This window comes from Ursus arctos, unplaced genomic scaffold (genome assembly GCF_023065955.2).
Source record: "Ursus arctos isolate Adak ecotype North America unplaced genomic scaffold, UrsArc2.0 scaffold_1, whole genome shotgun sequence".
Lineage (NCBI taxonomy): Eukaryota > Metazoa > Chordata > Mammalia > Carnivora > Ursidae > Ursus > Ursus arctos.
Window position 1 is genome coordinate 76,463,995 of NW_026622763.1, and position 26,155 is coordinate 76,490,149.

At 36.1% G+C, this 26,155-nt stretch overlaps 1 protein-coding gene across 2 annotated transcripts in view; it reads right to left on the minus strand.

The window, feature by feature from the left end:
* TRAK2 (trafficking kinesin protein 2) overlaps positions 1–26,155 on the minus strand; it is a 66,995-nt gene that overhangs the window by 7,591 nt on the left and 33,249 nt on the right. For both annotated transcript variants that reach the window (XM_026492178.4, XM_026492179.4), the window contains 12 exons: positions 24,066–24,260; positions 17,019–17,095; positions 14,984–15,100; positions 13,762–13,971; positions 13,038–13,116; positions 11,414–11,544; positions 10,854–10,928; positions 9,209–9,346; positions 6,204–6,283; positions 5,698–5,901; positions 3,133–3,431; positions 1,527–1,775 (listed from right to left, as the gene is read on the minus strand). In XM_026492178.4, coding sequence (XP_026347963.1) covers positions 1,527–1,775; positions 3,133–3,431; positions 5,698–5,901; positions 6,204–6,283; positions 9,209–9,346; positions 10,854–10,928; positions 11,414–11,544; positions 13,038–13,116; positions 13,762–13,971; positions 14,984–15,100; positions 17,019–17,095; positions 24,066–24,260 — 1,854 coding nt within the window. The remainder of the gene's footprint in view (positions 1–1,526; positions 1,776–3,132; positions 3,432–5,697; positions 5,902–6,203; positions 6,284–9,208; positions 9,347–10,853; positions 10,929–11,413; positions 11,545–13,037; positions 13,117–13,761; positions 13,972–14,983; positions 15,101–17,018; positions 17,096–24,065; positions 24,261–26,155) is intronic.

The window sequence follows — 26,155 nt, forward strand, 5'->3', positions numbered from 1 at the left end:
ATAGCAATGCTAAGATGTTATTTGCCTTTTGGACTGGGCTGGCATTTGCACTGTTGGTGCAAAAGCAATGCTGAGCAAAACTGCTGACTTCTTAGCACAAATCAAGGCAATGGCACCAACCTATGCCAAGCTACGCTAATATTCTTCACTGCTGCCCACCCACAATAGTAAAAAATAAATAAATAAATAAAAATAAAATAAAATAAATAATGAAAAGCCAGATTCATATAAGAATGTCCTTGATGAAGCAGTAAAAACTACTTATTAAATCTTGACCCTGTATTTTAATGTTCTGTGTGATTAAATGGGAAGTAAGCATTAAGCATTCTGCTGCGTACCAAGATACAATGGTTACCTAAAGGAAAAGTACATGGGCAATTGAGTTGAAATTTTTTCATGGAACACCATTTTTACTTGAAAGAACAACTAACAAACTACAGTTATTCAGACTTGGCTATCTGGCAGACATTTTCTTGGAAATGAAGGCAGTGAACCTCTCTCTCCAACAAAAATAACTTACAGGATTTGTTGTCAGTGACAAAATTCACCTTTCAAGAGAAAATTAGAGTTTTGGAGAACTCATATCCACCCTTGAGAGCTTTAAGCATCCTAATACTAAAAAGACTTATCTGATGAGATACGTGGTGACAGTAATGTAATTTCAATATATTATGTAATGAAATAGGTTAACATTTGGAAGATCTGCATAACTCAGTGAACCAATATTTTCCAAATGACCAGTGTATGATGTTACAAAATCACGCATGGGTAAAAGATGCACTCAAAGTGTAGGATAGACCAACAGATTTTGTAACGAAGTATGAGAAGTTCACTGATAGGCTTTTGGATTCCATATTGCTGTAAAGCTTAAAGAAACTACCACTTACCAGGTTTTGGTGTAATATCAAAGAATTATCCACAAATATCAGAAGAGGCTAATAAAATACTCTCTCCTTTTATAACTACACATCTGTGTCAGCCTGTATTTTCTTCCTACTCTTTAAACAAAGCAACATACCATACCAGACAACGTAGAAGCTGTATGAAAATCCAGCCATCTTCTTTTAAGCCATAAATTAGAGACTTGCAAAATTGTAAAACAAAGCCATTCTTCTCACTACTTAAAGAAAATAGCTATTTTTCATAAAACATATTATTTGTGTTAACATGCAATTGTTATTTTTAAATTAATTAATATTTTCATTATTTCTCAGTTTTGATTTCTAATACGGTAAATATTGATACAACCTACAAAGATAAGCTGTCTGGAATTTCTCAATGATTTTTAAGGGTATAAAGAGATCCTGAGCCCAAAAGGCTTATGAATCACTGACTGAACTGATCTTTCTCTTATGCAGGCTGGCTAAGAGGTGGGGAGAATGAGAAAGGCCACTGTTGCTACAGATCTTTTCTTTTCTTCAAGACGCAGTGCATTCAAGTTAGATTTAAATGGAGGTGGTCAAGTGGCCATCCTGTAAGTCAAAATGCAGAATTACTGGACACACCCCACCAAGCACTGTTCTTACCTGTAACTGGACCACCACCTGAAGTAATAGCTGGAAGGAAGATTCCTGTTACTGGCTTGGATACTGAAGGTTTCTGTTCCACTTGAAAAGTGATACCTTCCTCTTCATCCTCTTCTAAATCTGAGAGGTGATAGATGGTATCCTTGGGCAATTGGGTAAAGCCTTTAGTGATGACACCTGGTCGTGGGTCAAGAATGGTTCCTAAATTTGGTTGAGCAAGCTGCTGCCAGTGGTGTAAAGTTTGTGATCCTGAATGGACAAGACCAAAAACAACAACGACAACAAAAAAATCAAAACAGAAAAACAAAAAACACCATAAGGCATGTTTTAAATTTCCCACAAATATTCAATCTTGAAACAGAGGCTAAAATTACATGTGCAAAAAAGTAAGGATAATGAAACTACTTATTTAGTCTTAATATTTTGGTAAAATTTATATAAAGTTCTCTGTGGAAGACTGACAAGATGCTAAAGGTATGAATAATAATCTTTCTGTTTCAAAAGTAAAGTTTAAAAAGGACATCTAAGCAGTGGTGAAAAAGCCAAGACAACACCCTTAATGGGAACCAGGATGCTGAGGCAGTGAGAAGGAAGATATGCATCCTGGGGTGGGGTTGTATTTTCCCAGGTGACAAAAATCAATACTTTCTTGGCTTGAAACATGCTTATGACCTTTGAAGTCAAAAGCCAGGCTTCTAGACTGAAAGACACCTGAATTTCAGTGTTTTGTTTTGTTTTGTGTATTCTTTCCCACCCTGCTCATGACCTTCCCTTCCCCAGGTTCTCCAGGGTGAGGTGAGTAGGAAAGTGAAGGAGATGCTAAAAGGAGGATATATCCCCATGGTTCCTGTCTAAGAACCCTGGTCAATGACCATCCCAAGCACCTGCAGTGTCTAATTATGTCACTATAGACATTTCACCCTAGAGTGGGCAACCCTGACAAATACCTGCACAGATCATTAATGAATGAAACTAACTTATAGAACCCTTGAGTTTGAAGGGTCCTTATAGATTACCTACTCAAAATGTTGTCGAACGCAGACTCCTTTATAATAATAACAGAATCATTTGAAGGTAATCAATATTCCCTAAATAAATTCATTTTGAATTCAAGTTCTATCTTAGGAGGGAACAGAAACTAAAAGGGATTTATCAAAACTTTTGAAAAAACAAAAAACAAAAAAAAACAAACCAACCCAGGCACACATATCTTTGTAAATGACACTTCCTGGGTAAAGAACTCTTTTTTGAAAAGGAAGGTAGAGATGAAGTATTACATCTATATTATTTTTATTTATTTATCACATGCCATTTATTTTACTGTGAAAACTGCTGTCAATGATATATCTTAGGTAAGGACAAGAAAGGATGTTCCTCCTCCCTCACATTTATATGAAAAAAATGATGGCTGATGACTTGGAGAAAGCAGCTCTTCATTCTTTTAGGTACAAAGTACCTAATGGACTGTCACACAAATGAGGTTTAGGGGTAATAAAGGTATCTCCTGCACACAGTCCTCTGATAATTATAATACAAAGTTCAATTCCAGGAAAGGGAAAGGCTCATAAGCAATATGGCTTAAGAATGGCCCTTACTGATTTATTACCTTCAAGAGGCTTGACAATTTGTAATTTTTCAGGCATAAAACCTCGAAGGCAACTGGCACTGCTGAGGTCTGTGATCTCCGACTGGTCAGTGCAGAGCGAGGCAAGGCTCTCTGTGGGGGTGCCGCAGCCACTAACCCCTTCTTTCTGGTCAGCCAGAACCTGGATCTTCCGCTCCCATTCTTCAGCAAAGAACTGCTTCTCACTTAAGTAGTTCTGTCGCCGCAGACTAAGGCGATGCAGTGCTGTGGCCAAATCACTATCTCCAGAGGGTCCTGGCTGCCCCACCTTCTGAACGTTCCTATGGGAAAATCATTCACTAGAGATCTGTAAAGGTGATAAGCACAACCTAGACTTCTTTTTTCTACAATGGTGACTGTTCAAGAGACTGATCTTAAAATCACAGTGATTTTTTTCTTAGTTATCAAGAATACAGAAATAATAACAATAGGGGCACCTGGGTGGCGCAGTTGTTAAGCGCCTGCCTTCGGCTCAGGGCGTGATCCCGGCGTTCTGGGATCGAGCCCCACATCAGGCTCCTCCTCTAGGAGCCTGCTTCTTCCTCTCCCACTCCCCCTGCTTGTGTTCCCTCTCTCACTGGCTGTCTCTGTTAAATAAATAAATAAATAAATAAATAAATAAATAAAATCTTTAAAAAAAAAAAAAAAAGAAATAATAACAATAAGCCCAAATCACTAATACTACACATCATTTTTTACAGATCATTTCAAGCAACTTCAGACAAGCAAAAATATACTTATGTTTACTAACTTTTCTATTTAATTTTTTTTAAAAAGATTTTATTTATTTATGTGACAGAGAGACAGCCAGTGAGAGAGGGAACACAGCAGGGGAGTGGGAGGGGAAGAAGCAGGCTCCCAGCGGAGGAGCCCAATGTGGGACTCGATCCCGGAATGCCAGGATCACGCCCTGAGCTGAAGGCTGACGCTTAACGACTGCACTACCCTGGTGCCCCTATTTCATTTAATTTTTATACTGAAGTATAATTAACATAAAATGTTATATTAGTTTCAGGTATATAATATACTGATTTGAGAATTGTAAACATTACTCAATGCTCACCATGATAAGTATGGTCACTTAATTTATGAAATTAAAGATATGATTATCTATAAATTTAGTTTAGGTAGCCAGAAAAGTAAACTCCAGCATATTGCATTGAATCTATAATACCACTGATTACAAGAGGTACTATTATTTTATTTTATGTGCTACTAAGAGAGAAAAAAAGGCTACCCATTAAACTATGATATGCCATTAACAAGTTCAAAAATATTAAAATGTGAAAGAATTTGCTTTGGGCCATGGACTCTTCTAAGAATATTGTATAATATTAAAAAAAACCCCAAGATTTGTAAATACTACATTTTCATAGTTCTGTGAACACATTTGTTCACTTTTTAATATTTTTGAAATTAGAGGTTTCTTACAATTGATACCAAAAGGAAGAGTAGCAAACCACACTGTAGCTGCTCCTGGTTACTAGATGTGAATTCACGAAGATCTGTTTGTTGATCTTCTCCTAAGGTAATTGTGTACAATGACATAGTATTGACACATAAAGCTACTGCAGGTACAAACTGAAAGACAAAAGAAAACCCAGGGTGACGGATCTTTTTCTTTCTTTGTTTCTTCCGTTTTTTTGGCAACACAAATATTTTTATTTTTGAACCAAACAAAGCGCATCCATGGACCAACTCTGTAGTTTACAGAAATGTGACCAGTACCCTCCTGTGGAGTGACCATGGGCAAGCTACAAGATGATTTAAGCCTCGCTTCCCTCAACTACCTACTCTACAGGGGTGTTGTTGGCAGGATTAACTAAGATTTACATCCTAGTCCACAATTAGTGTTCATTAATGGTAAGAATACTATCCCATCTACTACTGGTAACAGCTAATACTTATTGGGTATTTGGTATGTTCTAGGATAGATTTCTACACTAAGGAAGATTTCTCTCAGATGCCAAACATCTCACAAAACTCTTCTGCTGACTTTCCAGCGATGCTGTTTAACTCTAGTTATATGTAATTCAATAGATGAATTAATGAAAACTGGAAAAAATCTAAGTTTAAACAAATAGGAAGTTAAGAGCAACCTACTTTTCTTCAATAGGTATTCAAGCTTATCATCCTAAAGGCACCAAAGCAGTTGAGATTATGAGCATGGGTTATGAGAAAGTGTCATCTGATGCTATGCATAACTGCCAATGACCAAACAGATTCAAACAAATCTGACTTAGAACATGAAGATTTAGACTCAAACTTTGCCATACTAAAGAAGAAAGGAGTAAAGAATTTTACAGTGCAAAACGAATTCCATTTTGAATATACTTAGTTAAATGTAGCCTTTTCACTCTAAAAACTTTTAGGAAGTCGATGATCTGTCTTACAAATAATGCTATAGGGCATCATTACTGAATGAAAACTGACAGTTCCAGAACCTCCTTGGACTAGCACAGAACAATGCTGGACTATAAGTATGTGAATCTGGTATGTCAATGACCTAAAAATTACAGAATCACTGTCAGGATCTATGTTTCTTACTCTGAAACCTCTTCTGAGCTGCTCCCCTGATTCAGGAGTGTTTTGTCCTCTGTTTGTCGTAAACCAGATTCAAAAGGTTTTGCCGTCATGATGACACTTGAACGGTTGGACCCTGGAATGGGTAGCAGAGCTGGGAAAGGGATGGAGCGGCCTCGTGTGTCATTGGCAACCTTGACCGTATCAAATACCCGTTTCTGTTGGGCTCTGTCAAAAGAGAAGCGTTCATTATTGCCACTGCCTACCACTGAAGTGCTTTAGAAGAGACATGCATATGCAATTCATTAAAAATAAAGCCACCCTGACTAGCCTCTAAACTTCAGAGGAGAAATTATTAGAAAATAAACTTCAGAATAAGAGAGTGCTCTTACAAATGTGAGCACTAGGAAAAAACCCTGAATACTAAGCAGATTTACAACTGAATCTCAAAATACCTATCAGTTAGGACTGTGGCTTCTTTTTAATTCCATCCCAATGCTTGGGTAGTAATACATGTGACCTGTACTTACTTTTGTTTAAAGAGAGAAGATTCCTCATCCAAACTCAACTTTTTTCGCATGGTCCCCTCAATCTCAGCTGCCAGAGATTCCTAAGAAAAAGAGTTTGAGATTCCTATAATGATTATGTAAGAAGCTGGTTAGGAGAAATGAATTATCCTTAAATTAATTAACAGAGTCTCCAGAATCCAATATTTTCGGTGTTAGAATAAAAGAAAACACAAGAAAATAGTCACAGGCCAAAATGTAAGGAAAAAAGAGACATTTTGGAAATATAACTTTTAATAAGAACCAATTTCTTTTTCATGATGTATTTTTACAGGAGAACAGTGGAAAAAACCAACATGATAACCAGAAAATATTACGTATGGAGACACAAAAATCAAAAGATCTGAAAGGCTTTATAGGGCGCCTGGGTGGCACAGCGGTTAAGCGTCTGCCTTCGGCTCAGGGCGTGATCCCGGCGTTATGGGATCGAGCCCCACATCAGGCTCTTCTGCTATGAGCCTGCTTCTTTCTCTCCCACTCCCCCTGCTTGTGTTCCCTCTCTCGCTGGCTGTCTCTATCTCTGTTGAATAAATAAATAAAATCTTAAAAAAAAAAAAAAATGACCTGAAAGGCTTTAAACCAAGATGCCAATAATGATTCTCTGGAGGTCAGGATTTGATGGTATTTCACAATTTCTTTTCGCTTCTTTCAATTTCTAACTTTTCTATAATAAACACATATAGCTTTTATAATGTAGAAAAATCATTAAAGGAAAAATAAGCAAGTTTCCCCTTTCTCTGGTCAGAGATGAGGATTCAACTAGCATGGGTGCCATGCTCAGTGAAGCTGAGCTGACAATGACTAGAATTGGAGATACTGGTGTGAACTCATGTTTTTAAATATATATAGTTAGATGAACATAAATATGGATGCAAACATAGATACTGGTGTGTTTGAGTGGGTGTATGTATGAATGCACATATATTTCCTAGCTCTATCTGCTGAGAGGGCCTAGACGTAATGACACTCTAGTGGCAATGGATATACAGGACCCAGATCTTGAGTTTTAAGTATCATTCCTCATTGAAACTAACCAGACCTCCCTGGAGAAATGGCTGATTCCAGGACTGGGACAGGAAAAGGCAATATGAGTTTTAAGGCGCTCCCACTGGCCATATCGGGAACAATTTAAGTATCAAAATAAAAAATAGTAGTAACAGATTATAATCCACTGACTAAAATAGGAATGTAAGACTCCATATGGACATAACTAAATGAACAAATGAATAAATAAATGAGGCAGAAATGGGGCGCCTTGGTGGCTCAGTTGGTTGAGTGTCTGACTTGATTTCGGCTCAGGTCATGATCTCAGGGTTGTAAGATCTAGACCTGCATCGGGCTCCATGCTGGGTGTGGAGTCTGCTTAAGATTCTATGCCTCCCTGCCCCAATGAATGAATGAATGAATGAGTAACACAGAAAGGCTCTGACAAAAGAATGTTGATCAATAAATGTCCAAAAAATGATGGAATTAGAAAATCACCATTTGGCAATCATCATAGTAACAACTAAGTCAAATATGAACTATCACTGTGTGTTAAAACTAGCAGATAAGTGTTTGCTGAGAAAAACAGGATATTTAAATAGTCTCCAAGTATAGTATCTTCCCACAGAAGATTAACTTTGACCACCTGGGTAAGGTAGCATCTGCCAATTTTCATCATTATAGAGTTAATTAGTAACATTAATTTAATTAACTACAATTAGCATTGATTAACTTTAGAGTGGGGAAAGTTGGCAGATACTACATTAACATAGTGATCAAAATTAACATCATCAGTAATAGGAAAAATAGACAATGTGAGCCTCCTATTACAATGTACCGAGAAGAACATGGCATTATTTCGGCCAAAAATACATTGCCTGCATCTGATCATGAGGCAACATCAGATAAACCCAAACTGAGGACATTCTACAAAGGTCATGAAAGACAAGCAACAACAGAAGAACTGTCCCCAGTTGAAACAACCAAATGCAACATACCCTTCAAAGGACATCGTTGGGACCACTGGCAAAATTTAAATGGGCTCTGTGGATGAGGTGATAGTACTGTATATCAGTGACAGTTTCCTGACTTTGATGGCTGTAGTGTGGTTATATAGGAGAGTGTCCTTATTTTTAGGAGATGCATACTGAGTTAATAGGGTATATCTGTAACTTACTGTGAAATGGTCCAGAAAAAAAAATAAGAGAACAATATGGTAAATGTAGTAAAACGCTAAAAACTGAGGAATCTAGATGAAGGATATATGAGAGTTTTTGTACTATTGTTGCAATATTAGTCTAAGTTTAAAATTATTTCAAAATAAAAAGTTAAAAAACAAAAATCCTGCTCCCATATTCTTAAAAAAAATCTATTATAATTTATAGTTTGTCTTTAAAAAATTTCACAGTATTGCGTATAAGTATTTATGAACTAGATTGCTAAAATAATTCTTTGAACCAATATTACAAATTCTGGCATAAGCTCACAAGTTTTCATTGATTTCTTTAATTTAAAAAATACTATATATTGATGAATTAAACAAACATGAATCCTGCCCTCATGGCGTTGACACTTAACTGGAGTTAAATATACCAAGAAACTCATGATCTGTGGAAAGAGGTTTTAGATGTTCAGAATTCTATTTGAATAAGTAGCATGTGGTGGGCCTAGAGTAAGGATGACCCAAGTTTAAGCAGCTCTATGGTGCACAGACCTAAACCTCATTTCCTTAGGGTTCATCTCATATATTATAATAAACCTGGAAGGTCATCTGTTAGAAGAAAGGTTGCAATAAAAAAGAGTATTAAGACAGATGTAAATATGTAAATCAAAGCCTAAATCAATATCTGAATTCCAGAAACAAGGACAAACCACATTATCTCTTCTCAAGATACTTTATACCACCAGAAACCATATCACTCTCAGAACAAGCTAATCTTAAGAAGTTTCCTTAAACAAGTAACATATTTCCCAGAAAAACTCACCCCAGAGAAAGCTCCACATGACTGTGAGAAGTAAAGATGAGCAGCAGGGCCAGATCTGCTTCGAAGTTCCTTTATTTCTTCTTGGGATTCATGTAACATTCCCAGACACTCCATATTCCTGTCTTGTAACTCATGCAGCTGAAAAAAAGGATGATAATTAGTGTACTTTATTATATTCTCAACATGACAATGGGGAAAATAAACCCCATTGGAATAAGTATTAATTTTATCCAGAGGGCTAGATAACTTTATGAACATAATTTCAATAGAAAAACTCTAAAACAAACTAAGCAAGGAGAGAATATATATATCTCAAGTCACCAGAATTAGGGATGTTTCGGCTATCATAAACATGATTTCCTAAAAATTTAAAACGTAGCTGAAATAACCATAACCGTTAATTCAATATTTAACGTTTTGTATCCTTAAGAAAAACTTATGGGGGGGCACCTGGGTGGCTCAGTCAGTTAAGCATCTGCCTTTGGCTCAGGTCAGGATCTGGGGGTCCTGGGATTGAGCCCCGTGTTGGGCTCCCTGCTCAGCAGGGAATCTGCTTCTCTCTCTCTCCCTCTGTCCCTACCCCTGCTCATGCTTTCTCTAATAAATAAATAAAATCTTAAAAAAAAAAACCTTATAGAGGAAGAATAAGAGCTATGGGTCAAGTTAGGTTTAGCATAATGTTAGATGTACATATTTTTAAATGTCACTCTGAAGTCTGTAACTGACCAGATCAAGTCTACAAAGTACTATATATGTTGCTAGGGTCCTCAATCATCCTAAACAAGTAGTTTCTCCTACCTTGTTTCAGAATCTTCTTTATATGGTCAGGTACACAAGCATGGTAAAAGAGCATATAATTTTCAGAGTACATTTTTTTAAAGATTTAATTTATTTATTTGAGAAAGAGAGAATGAGAGACAGAGAGAGAGAGCACAAGCAGTGGGGAGGGGCAGAAGAAGAGGGAGAAGCAGACTCCCCACTGAGCAGGGAGCCTGATGTGGGGCTCAATGCCAGGACGCTGGGATCATGATCCGAGCTGAAGGCAGACACTCAACTGACTGAGCCACCCAGGTGCCCTTTTTCAGAGTACATTTTAACTTCAAAAATTTCTTCAAGTGCCATATGTGGACTGGATTATGCAGATTCTAGACCCTTACTGTAGACCTACTCTATTGGAAATTTTTGGGGATGGTGCCTAGCAATCTCCATTTATAACTCATTTTGCCAGGTGATTCTTAGTATATGTTAGGGGACCACTAAATTATATCTAATACATAGAATTTTTTATATAGATAGAAAGTAAAAGATTTTTGGTGTTTCTCCTGACATATCTGCAAAAACACTTATGAGAAATTATTTTAAAAACTATTGGGTTAAGGCAGACTGGTAAAAGGGTCACATATTCCTAAAGAATCTTACAAAAGACAAGGTTTTCTCTATTAATCAAGAAAGATGTCATGTTATTAGCTTTAGGGACAGAATCTTTAAAGTGCTTTACTTCTTAGATCTCATAATTTAATCTTCTTCTTTTGTTGTTATTTAAAATCTGGTAATCATCTTTAATCATTTTTACTCATGCAGATGAAAGAAACTATTCATCCCCCCCCCCCCCCCCATTACACAAGATAAAGGAAGATTTCATTACCTCCATTGTCAGCTGTCTTTGGGCATCTTTGGAAGCTTGTAGGTGAAGTCTCAGTTCCTCCTTCTCAATCACATGCTAACAACATATTAAAAGAGAAAAATGAGCCTTCCCTTATAAAATACGGCCTACTCTTCCTTTTTCAAAGACATCTTAAGAGTGTCTCTCAGGGGTATGGTCTAGAGGCCTATAAAAAGCTAACCTTTCAAAAGCCAAATAAGAGCAATAAAATGGGCAGAATCAAAATCTATTAAGGTGTTCAGAGGTCAATGAGCATGAGTCACTAATTCACATCACAGCTTTCTAAGGAAAATCTAACCCCACTTGAGAGAGAGGAATAGTAACTTGAAAGAGAAATAGTATATAGAAATAGAAAGAAACAGTAACTTATTCATATATTTCATGGCAGAGAAAGACTATACCAGCAGTCAGACTGAAGCACTGTAAAGGGGTAGGGAGCACGCTTACTTTGCTTAACGTATCTAGCACTTAGCAGACCGCATGGTACTAGGCCAGTGCTTAACAAACATCTGTTGAATGAATGAATGAATGAATGAACCTACTTCTTTAACTTTGTGCTGAAGATCTACAATTTGAGACAAGAGAGAGGAGATCTCTTCTTGGTACCGAATCAGTTCATCACTCTTCCCAGATAATTCTTCAGTCATTCTGGACATCTGAGCATTTGTTTCACCTGGGAAACAAAAGAGAAATTTAAAAATTAATATAAATGTAGGATAGGGGTTGGCAAACTATGTCCTGTAGGCTAAATCCTATTTTGTAAAAAGCACTGGACTATATCACAAATAGATTTTTAACATAAATTTAAAATATAAACCCAGATAATCGAGTAGAAGAAAATAAAGGTTCTTCTGAAATAGCCTAATGCTGAGAATTGAATAGGAGGCAATGAAGCTAAAAGAGGTGACTTGTAAAGGCAAGCAAGCTAAAAGTTTTGCCTCAATCTTTTTCTTTATGAAGGACAAGAAGGCTGAAAAGAGACAGGTGAACTATATATGTCTGCAAGTACCAAGACATCATCTATGTCTTTCAGAACTCTTCAGAAACATCAATAATTTCCCACAAGCAAAATTATTTGAAAAAATTCATTTCCCACAATGAAAATTAAACTTAACAAATCTAACAAAGGAACATTTCCAAATGAAACAGTCACAATCTATTAAAGCTATGGAGATGATTTTGTTACAAGAGAGACTTTCCAGGATACCTAGCAAACTGAGCAAGGCCTCTGAAACAATCCCTAGAGCCTACCATTCTTACATGCGCATGAGATAGAACTTTTGGAATTCCATGGAGGAAGGAAATCTTGCATATAAAAACCCTGACATCAACACAAGTGGCAAAACCATTTCTCAGTGTTAATAAAACTATTTTAAAATTCACAGAAGGTCTATAACATTTCAAAGAGTGGCAATAAGGAGGCAGGAGACTGGGATCTAAGCTCTTGGGCAAGTCATTTCCTCTTTTGTTTTTTAAAGGACAAAAAGGTGCGTAACGGAGTTCTGATGAAGATTCAATCGACATTCTTCCTGGTTCTCTAACATTGTTTTGCTAAGCTATCACATTTTGACACCCACAGCCCAGATGAATTGGCATGATGTTTTATATGTTTTCTTTCAACATAAGAGCTTATATATTTATAGAGAAATTAGGTATTTTTCTCTAAAGCCTTTTTCTAGCTAATTTATTTTTAAAAATTATTTTTAATTAACAATATCAAAGCAAAACATGTTCTGTTATAGATACATAGTTGGCACTTAATAAATACTCATCAAATGTAAAGTTTTATGCCATCATTTAAGCCCTGGTTGTGCCATTTATCAGTTTTCCAACTTTGGCAAATCATATTCTCTATATTGTCTATAGGACTATTTCCTCATCGACAAAATAAAAGCTTCAGTTCCTTTCACTCTAACATGCTATAACCAATAGGAATCTAGGTCTTTCTTTAATGATGGCAATTTGAAATAAAGATATTTCTTAGAAGTACATATGATATTTTGTTTAGAGTTGTGGGTTCAATGTGATATTCTAAGATTTTCAGTAACTATTTAAAATTGCTTCTTGAGGATGCCTCTACTGAAACGATTGATTTAATTTCTGAGTTGGTGATATACCACCAAAGAATTGCCCCAAAATTGTGAAATAAAATGTGTTAATACATACGAAGTTCTTTAACACAGTCATTGACAAGCTGTTGTTCCTTCTCTTCATAGGTAATAGTTTCTGTCTTTATGTGACAAGCCTTCAAGAAAAAAAAAAATCAGTCTGTGATAATATCTTAAAATGACTTTACAGTATTAACTTAAAAAACCTTTAATTCTCACTTGAAGGTAAAAGTTCACCAGCTGAAAAGGAAAAATAATATCCAAAAAGTTTTATCTAAAATAAAGATATGGGACAGGATATGACAAACATCTCTGCCTCATTCCTCTCAGGGCCTTTGTACATGCCTACTCATCCCCCCGCCCCCCGCCCCGGGCATCCCCTCCCCCATACTTTTCTGCCTCACTAATCCCTAGGCTCAGCTAAAATGTCATTTACTTAAGTAGGACTTTGATTTCCCCCCATTATACAAGTTCAGGAAACCCTGTAATTTTCCAACATAGTTCTTATCACAGTTGTAATTATTTAGTTATTTGTTTAAACTCCATAAGATATATTCCATGCTGTGGCTTTCTTTATTTTATATAGTAGGTTGCTATTATCTACTTGTCAATGAATGGGATCTAAGTGACAATAAAAGGCAAATACATATGCCTTGACTATCACTCCCCAATTGGAATGTCAATAGCAAATCGTTAGGTATGCCATATTTTACCTCAATGCTACATGGACCTAAATCTGTGGCCTTTAAGGTAAAGGAAAGTGGTAATTAGGTTGAATGTACCTTGGATCGAAGAGCCATATTCTCCTCTTCCAGTTCCTTGAGTTTTTCTTGCAACATGTCCAACTGCAGCAAACCTTGAGATAAGCTAAAGGACTCATTGAACCGGAGAGGTGTAGAACAGCTGGAATCAGTTTCACTCTCTTCAGAAGCAATAGAGACAATTCGAAGTAATTCATCTTTCTTGGACAGCTCATGCTGCAGTTGGTTAACCTGCACATCACAGGGCTTGATTGATAAGGTGTTCTTTATTTTGCACTATTTCCATGTAATACTACTTTAATTCATGGAGCAATTGTTTCTCACCATAAGATAAAATCATAAAATCAGTTGCTAGATTTTACTGACTAAAGTGCTAAAAAGAGAATAACAAACTTCAGATAATTCCTAAGATACAATGTTAGAGTGTTAACCAATATAGCTTTTTCTGTACTAGGTGAAAAGCCAATTTTTATATTCTATATAATAGGAATGTAGGAAGAAAATTTCACATAAGGTAATGATACATTCACAATTAAAAACAAAATAAAACTGAAGAACCTTTGAAGTATCAGAATAGACCCCTCTTCAAAGTCTCATTCTAAATAAAGGCTTATACTTTTTAAGCTTTTAGGTTAAGTATAACTCTGCATGACTTCCTAACGTTAGTTTTAGAAAATCAGTATTTTCAATGCAAAGGCTCAAATGTTATTAAGTATAATGCATTTATAAAATATAAATGAAACCAGATAATAACAAATTACAGGAAATTTTAAATGTAACCACTCAAGTTAATAACAAATCAGCTCTCACTAAAAAATATTTATTGCATGAAATAAATTTCTTTACCTTTTCCTTTTGTTTGGGTTTTTGAATAAAGATACCTCATTTGGGTATACCTATTACTTAAGGTTATTTTTTCAAAATAAATTTAAAATAAGATCACCCAGAGAAGTCTACATAAAGGGATGAGGAAAAAGCGTTAGAACCTAAGCAGGGTGCCTCATGTTTGGGAGGTACTGCACATAGGCTTTGATACTGACTAAGCTAGAGTCCCATGAGCACTCCTCTGCACAAAACATTTCATTTCTCTACTGGTTAGTTCAACGGCTGCCAACAAAGTCAACATGTGCTGGTGTTATTTATCCTCCTATTGTTATCACTTCAGGGGCACCCAGAAAAATCAATTTCTTCATTGCCCAAAAACTAATTATTTCATGCTACAAATACTTGATCAAAGACTTACTTGATCAAAGGCTTGTCCCAGTTGCTCCTCCAGGGCTTCATTCTGCTCAGACAAGACATGGTTCCGTTTTAAGAGAGCCTGTCCGATTCGAGCAGCTAGCTCCAGATCACGATCTCTCTGTCAAAATACCAAACATGTCTTTTGAGTACAAGCAAAATTAAATGGTACTTTAGAAATTCTTCAGTTTTGCTAAACTCAAAAGCAATGTCCTAGAAAGCATCAAGATTATCAAGACTCATTTTAATGTCCAGATACCATAAATAAACATAAGGCCTGACACACAGGTGGTGTTTAATATACGTTGGTCAAATGGATGGCCATCATAGTTATAAATGTAAGAGGGTGTTTCAAGTGAGATTTACTGATCACCCTATTAATTAGAATCAAACAACCCAATCTTTAAACTTATGATTTGGGGGAATTAAAAAATCAATAGGGTCTTTTAAAAATGAGGATAGAGCCTGGCACACAGTGAAAGCCCAACAAGTATTTGTTGAATGCATTTGCCTGTTATACATGGTAGTGATATAGTATGTATACTGGAAACAGTTCCAATTAGGGCAAAGTTTCTGCGTATTCAGAGCCAGAGGCTTAAAGGAAAGCATAATCAAGAGCCCTACTGTCAATTGTTGCAAAAGTGATAATGTAAGATAAAAGAGGGGATAATAGACTAGAAGTTTTGAGGCTACAGGTTCTGCTAAAGCATAAAAAAAGGAGTCTAAAGAAGTTGGCGGTAATGATGCCGGGAGGCCTATAGAAAAGCCAAGCAAAGGGGCGCCTGGGTGGCACAGCGGTTACGCCTCTGCCTTCAGCTCAGGGCGTGATCCCGGCGTTGTGGGATCGAGCCCCACATCAGGCTCCTCCGCTATGAGCCTGCTTCTTCCTCTCCCACTCCCCCTGCTTGTGTTCCCTCTCTCGCTGGCTGTTTCTATCTCTGTCGAATAAATAAATAAAATCTAAAAAAAAAAAAAAAAGAAAAGCCAAGCAAAGCAAGAGTTACTCCTACGTAGCTGGTGATACTTGGTAAGCGTGTAGGAATCCCACCTGTGTGGTGGTGGTGAGGACTGTATTCTGCAGGATGAAAACTGTCAATATATATCTAGCTGCCTTATATACAAGCATGGATTCCACTTACATTAATCACTATAAATAAAATTAAGCTTCTATCCTTTTGCTCTATAACACATGATAACAGGTGGATGAATTATCTCCAAATATTCAAGGCCCGCTTATCTCATTTGCAATATAGGCTAAGTGGCATACACAACGTCATTCTAGGGAGCTGCGGGGAGAGGGGAGAAGGGTACTTCAAAGAGAAAGACAGTTTCTATAAGATCAACTGAAGTTGACCTCTAAGAATATCAACTGGAAGAGATACACCTGCACATATTAAAAGTGTCATGGACAAACTGAACTCAAGTAATAGTCCAAACTGAGAGTAAAAAAGCGAAGATGCTGCAAACTGCTGGTATTGATTTGCAATGGAGCTGCTTCTAGAATGGGCAGCTCTGCTCCAGGGTAAGAGCAAGGATTTATTAAACAAAACAAAACTTTTCTTTTTAAAAGATTTTATTTATTTATTCGACGGAGATAGAGACAGCCAGCGAGAGAGGGAACACAAGCAGGGGGAGTGGGAGAGGAAGAAGAAGGCTCATAGCAGAGGAGCCTGATGTGGGGCTCGATCCCATAACGCCGGGATCACGCCCTGAGCCGGAGGCAGCCGCTTAACTGCTGTGCCACCCAGGCGCCCCCAAAACTTTTTTTTTTTAAAAGATAGCTTTTCTAGGATAGGGAAGCCAGCACCATTATAACAACAACAACAATTAAGCCCCCTGCAACTTCCAAACAATAAACTTCAGGAACCATTCTACTTTGGAATGCTAGTTGGTATGCTGGTTCACTTATAACAACCTTATACAGAATAACCCAGAACAAAGATGTCACTGTTTTTCATTTGGTCTGCAAACTTGATAGATTTTAAACGATCGTCAAGTTTTAGCTTTTTGTACTGGAAAAAGGAAAGATATATTCTTACCTCTGCCAGGAGGTGTGTAACCATGTCGATATCATTGTAAGTTTTGGTCATCTGCTCCACCCTGTCTGTGCCTAGAACTAAGACAGTTAAAAACAACTGTTTATAGTTTTTAGAAATAACAGAAAGTTTTAAATATTCATAACAGTTGAAAGATAACAACAACAAACCCAGGCTTTTCCATAATGCCATTCAGGCGAATAAAAATATATGTGAAAGAAGAAAAGAAATGTTTATGTATTAGACACTCAGGAAATAGACCAATTATTACAAACAAAATGCACATCATACAATGAATTAAGAAAGTTATCAAATGATATAAGGCAGCCACTTCCTGACTATCTCCTCCTCCCTCAGTAAGATTAGAACTTTGGTCCACTCACACTAGAGACTGTGGGCCTGAAGAATGGATTAAATCACCAATTGTTTTATGCCCTAATCTAAATTAAAGTTCCTGAGGGGCAAGTTAGTGAGGGGTTGGTTATGCTATTACAAATGTATTTAATTAGAATTCTGTTGTGATTATCTTGAGTATCTGTGATCACCTATTATGTGAGCTAATATCAATAAACCAGGACTAGGACTTGTAGGACTTTTTGTAGTTCTGTTATGAAGCATAATTCTTTTTAGCTTAATTAAAAACTCTTCATGATAATCACCATATCTAGGCCTCTTCTATAAGATAAACTGTATATTGTACTATTACTTGCATAATTTAAGTCCAGGATTTCTGCATTAAATTCAGGAACTGTCAATGCATTGAATACTATAGCTCCAAAGAGAATGACTACTATGACCCCAATAATTCCACAGTCACTATAAGCAATACCCTTTTAAACTAATGATGCATACTAAAAGAGGGATTTTTTGACTTTGGAGTGCATTACATCAAATACATCTGCGTTTGACTGAGACTGATTTTATAATTAGTTTGCTTTGAAGTGTGAAAAATAAGAGGTTTTAAAGCAGAAAAGCTGAGCTCACATATCTGAGTGAACTTAACCCTTCTGAAATTCATATTGCATATTTATGATATGGAGACGATAACACTCAGCTCACAGGATCATTAGGAAGATGAAATATGATAATCTAATGAGGAGTATTAATCTGCTAGGTGTCATACAAGTGTTCATAGTTACTAGTCTCTAAACACAGCTGGTATGTATGAAATAGACCCGATTTAAAATTCTCTGTAAATAACGCACTGTGTTGGCAGCAGATACTATGATTTAAGCCACTGTAGTTCCTTAGTCCCATCTTAACCTTGAGGTTGCCCAAAAGACACCATGAGACATGTTTTATTTTTATTTAAGCTTTTTATTTTCCTTCCTAGCAAAACTGCTTAAAATGAATCTGGGAATTACCTAGAACTTAATTATTAATACCATCTTATTCCCAGCAAAAAGTAAAACAAAATGCTGGATTAATAGTAATAGGAGATAGAAAACTATAAAGATCTGGATAGAAACATTTTTACCCCCAAAGGATTTATATTTATAAGTAGAAAAACTGGCTCCATAATTTAACCACAGGGATAAGGGAAACAAGCTTTTGGGACAAAGGAATCTTCACAATTTACTTACAGCGTGAGGTCTCCACTATTTTTGGCCTCAATAAAATGAGACAAAAACATCAAATCATCTCTATGCTCTTAAGTTAATCACAGAAAACCAGCCAATGGTTGCAAACCTAAATGTAACGTAGGGTGGTGGGTCTCATCTCTAGATTCTAATTTAACTGATTTGGAGGAGCCCCAGGGCACACACAGTAAGTAAAAGTTGCCCAGGTGTCCTGACGTGGAGCCAGCAATAAAAACTACCAATTCAGAAGTAATACTTAAAGCAAAAATCAGGAATCCTATAGAGACTCAGTTAAAGACAGCTTTTATAGGGATGTCTGGGTGGCTCACTCGGTTAAGTGGCTGCCTTTGGCTCAGGTCATGATCCCAGGGTCCTGGGATCAAGTCCCTGCATCGGGCTCCTTGCTCAGCGGGGAGCCTGCTTCTTCCTCTGCCTGCTGATCCCCCTACTTGTGTTCTCTATCTCTGACAAATAAACAAAATTTTAAAAAAGTTTTATAAAACTAATTGAAAAAAATATGATTCCCCCTACTTGTGCTATCTCTGGCAAAAAATTAAATTTAAAAAAAAGTTTTTAGAAAACTAATTGAAACAATATAGGACATAATTTATATTACACGATTGACCAGAGTTGAAGGTGAAGTGGTAAATTTATTTTGAAGTAAAACCAGTTGTTAAGGCTGTAATAAAGAGCTGTGAGCTACAAGTCACGCATGAAGAAAGGGGAAGAGAAAATAAAGGACACAGTAATACACAAAAGAGATGTTTAGAATCAAACATGTTTTAATGAGGAGAAACTAATAATAGTGAGGATAATAATGAGGTGATAACAACTTCCACCTCACAAGGTCATAAAAAAAAACTTGGGTCTGCTCATTCTCAGTAATGGACTCTTTGTGCCATGCTGCTGTTCCTGTCACAGTTCCACCAAGATCAGAAGGCCTTTATCTGATGAAATAACCAGTGTCCATCTGTGAATGCAGGTTATAAAACAACACAGATCTCAATATTATTTTAAAATTGTGAGCATATCTATCTTATACATATGGATATATAAGAGAGGCTGGACGGATACACATTAAAATGTTATAGTGGTTATCTCTGGGTAGGGATTATGGTTGATCTCTTGTTTTCTTTTTAATCTTTTGCTAATTTTCCATGAAGAATAAATGTTATCTTTGCAATAAAAAAATAGCAGCTCTTGTTCAGAGGTTTCAAAAAGCAAAAATGAATTTTCAAATGCTTAAATATTTATTATGGCAAAGAAGTTAGATAATGCAACCAGAATTCTCCAATTTCTGTTTTATGTGAAACAGTCTCTATCTATGCTACTGAGCCCCCAAAGCTGGGCCACCTCAATTGCATAGACCAGCTCAATTGATGTCAGTCAGTCACAAAGCATATAGAAATGCAATGAATTCCTCCCTGCAGCCTAATCAGTGACGTCTTCTCTTCCTTAACACGTACTCTTGGTAGATATGTTGCTTGGGAAGATTCCAAAAATACTCAGGGCAAAGCTCTTAAGTGTTCTCTTGGCATTTAGGCATTGTGACTAAATGCTTTCAAAGTGAGAGACTAATTCTTCACTATAATTCTGTAACCAAAAATGCAGAGCCAAGCAGACTGATTTTATTATAATCAATTCTATCAAATCCTATTTTCCCTTCAGTTCTCAGCTGTTAAAATAAAAATGTTATGTAGTACAGAAATTAGCAGTGTTCCTTGTTTACAGACACAAAACTCCTAACTCTTAAAAAATTTTTATATATTAGGGGAGATGATAAACATTTTTACAGGACAATTTCGCAAGTTGTTTTTCAAAGGTATAAGATTTGGAGAATCTGATGTTCCTGGGAAAAATGTGGGGGGGGATATACTTAAGTACTTTACCAATCCTTACTTTAAGTTCTAATTCTGCATAATTTCACATGGACCACTCAACCTCACATTTTTTTCAGGATAGGAAGGGCCAACTCTCTGTAATTTATACGAGATGGTGCTTGATAGTTCTCTCATGTGTCCCTTTTCAAGGTCTAGAGTTTTTACCACAATTACTGAAATTTAAGAAGACTTCTAATCTCTCCAACCCTCTCGCAGCAAAAAATAAAAAACAAAGCAACAAAAACCAAAAATGAAACACAAAGCGCCCACGTGGCATAGTCAAAGCCACAAGAGCTCCTTTCTGGTAACTACAGACAGGTCTTATAGTTTTAACCCCAAAGAAGTGGCTGCTGCTCTTGCTGCTATAATATGGAGAACGTTCCTGCAATACAAAAAACTGCCTTCAAAAGAACTGAGAACAACAAGAAGGTGTTGATGATATATACCATCTAGGACAGTCTCTCTCAACAGGGTTCCAGGGGAGAATTAAGACCTACATAAAATGATTTGAATGAGACAATTTTCTCAATTCTCCCATAGATAACACTCAATAGGTGTCTTGGGGCATACGACTTAATTGAGAGGAAATATAAATACGCTAACTTCCGTGATCTGACTTATGGTTACTGCTTCCTGAACATTGTCAGTTATATTTCTTTTCCTGCCAGTATAGATTAATAATATTTGAGGGCAAACCTTGAGGAAAAGTATAACCAAAAGTAATTATTTCTACAACTGTATTTCTCTACAAAATTATACAATCTCCTTAATTCCTTAAGTTCTCCAATGAACATCACTGTGAAATGGCCGTAGAGCTTTGGTTGACAATGGTTTGTACCGGTGGTTCTCAGATCTTCGTGTGCATCCGTACTCTCAGGAGGACTTACTAAAACACAGACTGCTATGCTCCACTTTCAGAATTTCTAATTCTGTAGATCTGGGGTAGGGGCCCAAGAATTTGCATTTCCAAGTTCCCAAGTGATATTGAGCTCTTAACTAAAACTTATAAGACTAATCATTTCCCCCCAACCCTTTTTTCTTATGTATTAGAAAGTGGTACAGGTGATCCCTTATTCCCAAATAAAAAATACCCTGAAAGGCAGATCAGGTTTCTTTCTATTTTTAGCTTTTCCGTGAACAAATGGTACTTTCTGTTATGATGTGCCCCGACTGCACTGCTCACCCCACAGCTCATTCTGGGTCTCTCTCTTAATAAAATTAAGGAAATCCTGAGATGACTTGTTCTGCATGTAAAATATTCTTTGAGTATCTTAAATTTTATATATGGCAGGGACTACGATGGAATTATTTTTTTGGACCCACCCATTGCTCTCAAGTGTTCTATTTTAAAAGTAAACAATCTCTTTCTGGTTTGGTGGGGGCTTCAGAGAACATCCAGTCTCCTTTCATCCATGTGAGGTAGGCTCCTGACCCCAAATCCTGCCCATGCTTCCTTCTAAATTTATTTTTCTTCTCACAGCTCTTTCAACTTCTTTGTGTTACAAAAGAGAGAAAGTACCTCTGCCTGTGCCACCTCTTTTAATTAGTTGTTAAAATTCATTTTAAGGAGCAGGTGTATCTACTGGTATGTGATGGGAGTAGGGATAAGGAGAGGCTAAAGTAGGACCAGGGAGCTAAACCCTAAGATGGCTTGTCAGGGTACATAATAATTATGCACGACCACAGATCTTGACATCTCAAAGAGCAGAAAACTGTTGGAAAGGATCAGAGAATGCTTTGTATCTTGCTTTTTAAAACATTGATCAATTTGCTAAATAAGTAAATCGCTTATCTTTTACATTCATAAGATGCAAATTCAAAATGAAGTTTATTTATATTTGAGTGAACTGTTAACCCAAAGAATTGGTACCTTTAAAATAACAGTGAAATTGAGGTATAGTACAAAGATAAAGTATTAGTGGACCAATTACAATCCTAGCTTATTTGCTTCGTGATTTTTTTTAAAAAGATTTTATTTATTTATTTGACAGAGATAGAGACAGCCAGTGAGAGAGGGAACACAGCAGGGGGAGTGGGAGAGGAAGAAGCAGGCTTCCAGCAGTGGAGCCTGATGTGGGGCTCGATCCCATAACGCCGGGATCACGCCCTGAGCTGAAGGCAGACGCTTAACGACTGAGCTATCCAGGTGCCCCATTAAGGATATCATATATAGTGCAATTTTCAAATTGTTGAAATGAAAATATTACCTTTAGACTAGAGGACTAGGATAGTTTTCTGGACCCTGGAAGTATGGATCCGTAACATCCTATTAATCTTAAGTTTTAAATTGTTTCCTTGAACATTAGGATTTATTTTGTATAAGGTCTTGAAAACCAAGTATTTTGAATTTGATTATCATTTATTTTCCAAAGAAGTTTATTTTTATTTAAAATTCTTCCTAAAAGTAACTCCATGAAATTACGATTGAAGACAGCTTTCTAACTATAGTTCCATCCTCTAGTGGCATATATGACAAAGAAAAAAGTAAACCAAGGGGCACTTTCTGTGCCACTTTAGCAAAATAATGACAGAAACTAAACTTATCCTGATGAAATTTCAGTTTGAATTTTCTTCTCACAAATCTAAAAATGCATGGAACAAAGAGAAATGGAAATAAAAAATAAGCACTTTTCAGAAAATCTCAAGCAAGCAGCTTCTCAAACTTGAAAGTTAAGAAAACCTTAACAGCTTTTCAGCTGTTTAGTTTAATATCCAGCTCCTGACAAGAATTATTGAGGAAGAAATAGTTTTATTTGCATTTCTTGATATTCTAATTCAAGTTTAAACAATGTTTATGATTTATTTTTCCTGAGCAGTAAGTAACCTGATTCTAGGAAAACTATTAAAAGCAAGTTAATCATTACTATTAAAATCAGTATTTCACAACAATCATTAAAAACACTGAAGCACTCACTGGGAAAATGTCTAGGAACCGATGCAATGTCTTATCTAATTCAAGTGAAAAGAATTTTACGAACACATCAACGTTGAACTTTTAAACTTTTATTGTATAACCTAATAGCTACTTTGCACACATTTTTATAGTGAATGAATAAAACAAGCTCAGCCTGAAGCAAATTTTTGGAATGACGTCAAAAGCAAAAGGTCTCCATACTTTAATTACTAAAAGTATTTATGTATCCAAAAACTATGCCTCTTAATGACTGACCTAGTTCCTGTGACTGTGTTTAACATGAAATATAAAGTAAGATAGCTGATGGCTCAGGACATCAAACTACCGGCATAATAAATGTTTTGAGATATAAAGGGATATTAAACTTCTAAATTAAAATTTCAACTATTTTTTTTTAAGTTCCTTTCTCTACTCAGTCTGAGAAAAGTATCAAATAAAAGGAAGGAGAAATGGAAACATCTGAGTATTGCCTGCAACCCCAGACACTCAGAGTCATAAGAATGACAAACTCGCTGCTTTCAGATGTAACACAGAATCATCTCTTTGTGTTGTGAAATCAGTTTGAGGTAAAGTAGGTACATGCCTAGGGATGCCAAATGTTTTAAAAGTCAACACCAAGATACTTATGATCTTTACTTCAATGGATAAACTCTAAAAGGGTAAAAAAAATACTCACTCATATAATGGAAAGTCTCTTCAGCAAGGACTGGAGAGAGGGCATCAGACGCATGCTGCTGCTGGTGTGGGGACTGAGTCCAGTCTTGATTTTCATATAGAAAGAGAGAGTCTACTCTTAGCTTATACTGGGGTAGCTGTTCTTCCAGTAGATTCACCAGCTCAACTTCAGGGAGATCCTCATTGGAGCAGACATCTAAAGAGGAGATGCCATGTAAATGAAGCCAATATATTCCAATTTACTAGGATACAGAGAAAACATCAGTGAAACCAGTTTGCAAAAGTAGGATAACCAAAGAAACACTAGCCAGGATAATTTCTCCAGTGATTTTTATTAATATATGTTGGTACTATAGTTGGTCTTTCTGTAGGTTTCTTTAATATGAAAACTTCTATAATAAAAATAATACTATGAATTTAAATTGCACCCTATTTAACAATATATTGCTTGGTGACTATAACTATGTTTTAAAAACTAAAATGAATTTGAAGAAATTTCTTATTTCCTCCTTATCAGTCTATTTAGTGTTGCTTGAAAGAGAGCTGAACTCAACATATATGCTTGGGGGGAAAAGGCAACACAAAACAACAAGCAGAAAATAGCTAGTTCAAAAGGAACAAAGTGGCATGTTCTTTAATAACAAAATTTGAATGCTGTGGGAGGATTCTTCAAAATCTGGAAAAATTACATTTCAGTATATTCTCACAGTAGCTAGATATAAAAAAAATTAACATTTATTGGTTAAATGTTAACCAGTAATATTAACATTTCAGCACAGTGTTCCAGCACTAGTACTGGAATAAGTACTTCATCATTTTTATTTGAAAGATGTGGTACATGTGAAGTCCCGAATACTTTCCACATCATACTCTCACCCACACACGTCTAGCTACCTCCTGCATACACATCCCTGAACACACTTGGATTCTCTGCCTTTATGTGTTTGCTCCTGGCTTCCTCCTGTTCCAAATACTGCCCCTCATTTAACACTTCCCAAATTTAGCAGTTTACAGAAAAAGTAAATCTATCCCTTTAACATGCTTAAAATAGAGAAAACACAGGATGTCATATCAACCCTCACACTTTATAAAGAGATCTGGTATTTCCTTTGTGGGTGGTATAAAGAAACATTCTAACTCTGGCAAAGAACAACAAAGTTCATTTTAAGAAAACATATCTTAAACGAGTAAATTTCTACTATTTGACCTTAACAATGACACTTCAATAAATCAAATACGAGTAAGCTGACAATATCACACACCCCTCTTTGCCCAGGACAAGCAGTGACTTCATAGTCACAAAGATGAGGTACATAATCACAGAGATGAGGTACATTAAAATCTTAAATACGGTTCTAAAGAAGCTCTCAACCCTTAGCAGATCTTTTTAAAAGCCCTGAAAATACAACGACATTTTATCACTACAAATTCCATGTGATCATCCAAATTTTTCCTACCATAAATATATCACATACAGATTGTCAGTGTAATACTTGAAAGAAAAGAAGTTGACTATAAATACACGCTGAGCTATAAACAGGCTTGTGGGCAATTCAGGAAATGAAGAACAAAATTTAACATTTATTAAAAGAGCTTGTATTCCCTAGAAACTGTCTTGTATTTTATTTTATTTTATTTTATTTTATTTTATTTTATTTTATTTTATTTTATTTTATTTTATAGGAGAGCACTTAGCAAACCTTTAGTGTAAATGACATTTTAAAATCTTTATTGCAATTTCCTTCCCTGTCACCTCCTCTTCAACCCACAACATGTTTATTTAACACAACTGCTAACCATCTAAATTAGAAATTGTCTTTTAGTATGCATTAATGAAATTCTGTGAAAATTCAAGGTTACCAATTCCCTATTTCCAAAAGGCAGTTTTAAAAACGCATATAACAATCAAGTTTTAGCTGATTAAATATTCTTGACTCGCTCCCTCTATTTGCTTCTGTATTTTTGATAATGTACTATTTACTACTCTCCTGATTATCCAGTCTTAACAACCCCCTTGTTAACATTTTATCTTCCAAATGTCCCCTCCATATGCCCACTTCTATTTTTAGCCACACTGTATCCATTTAGATT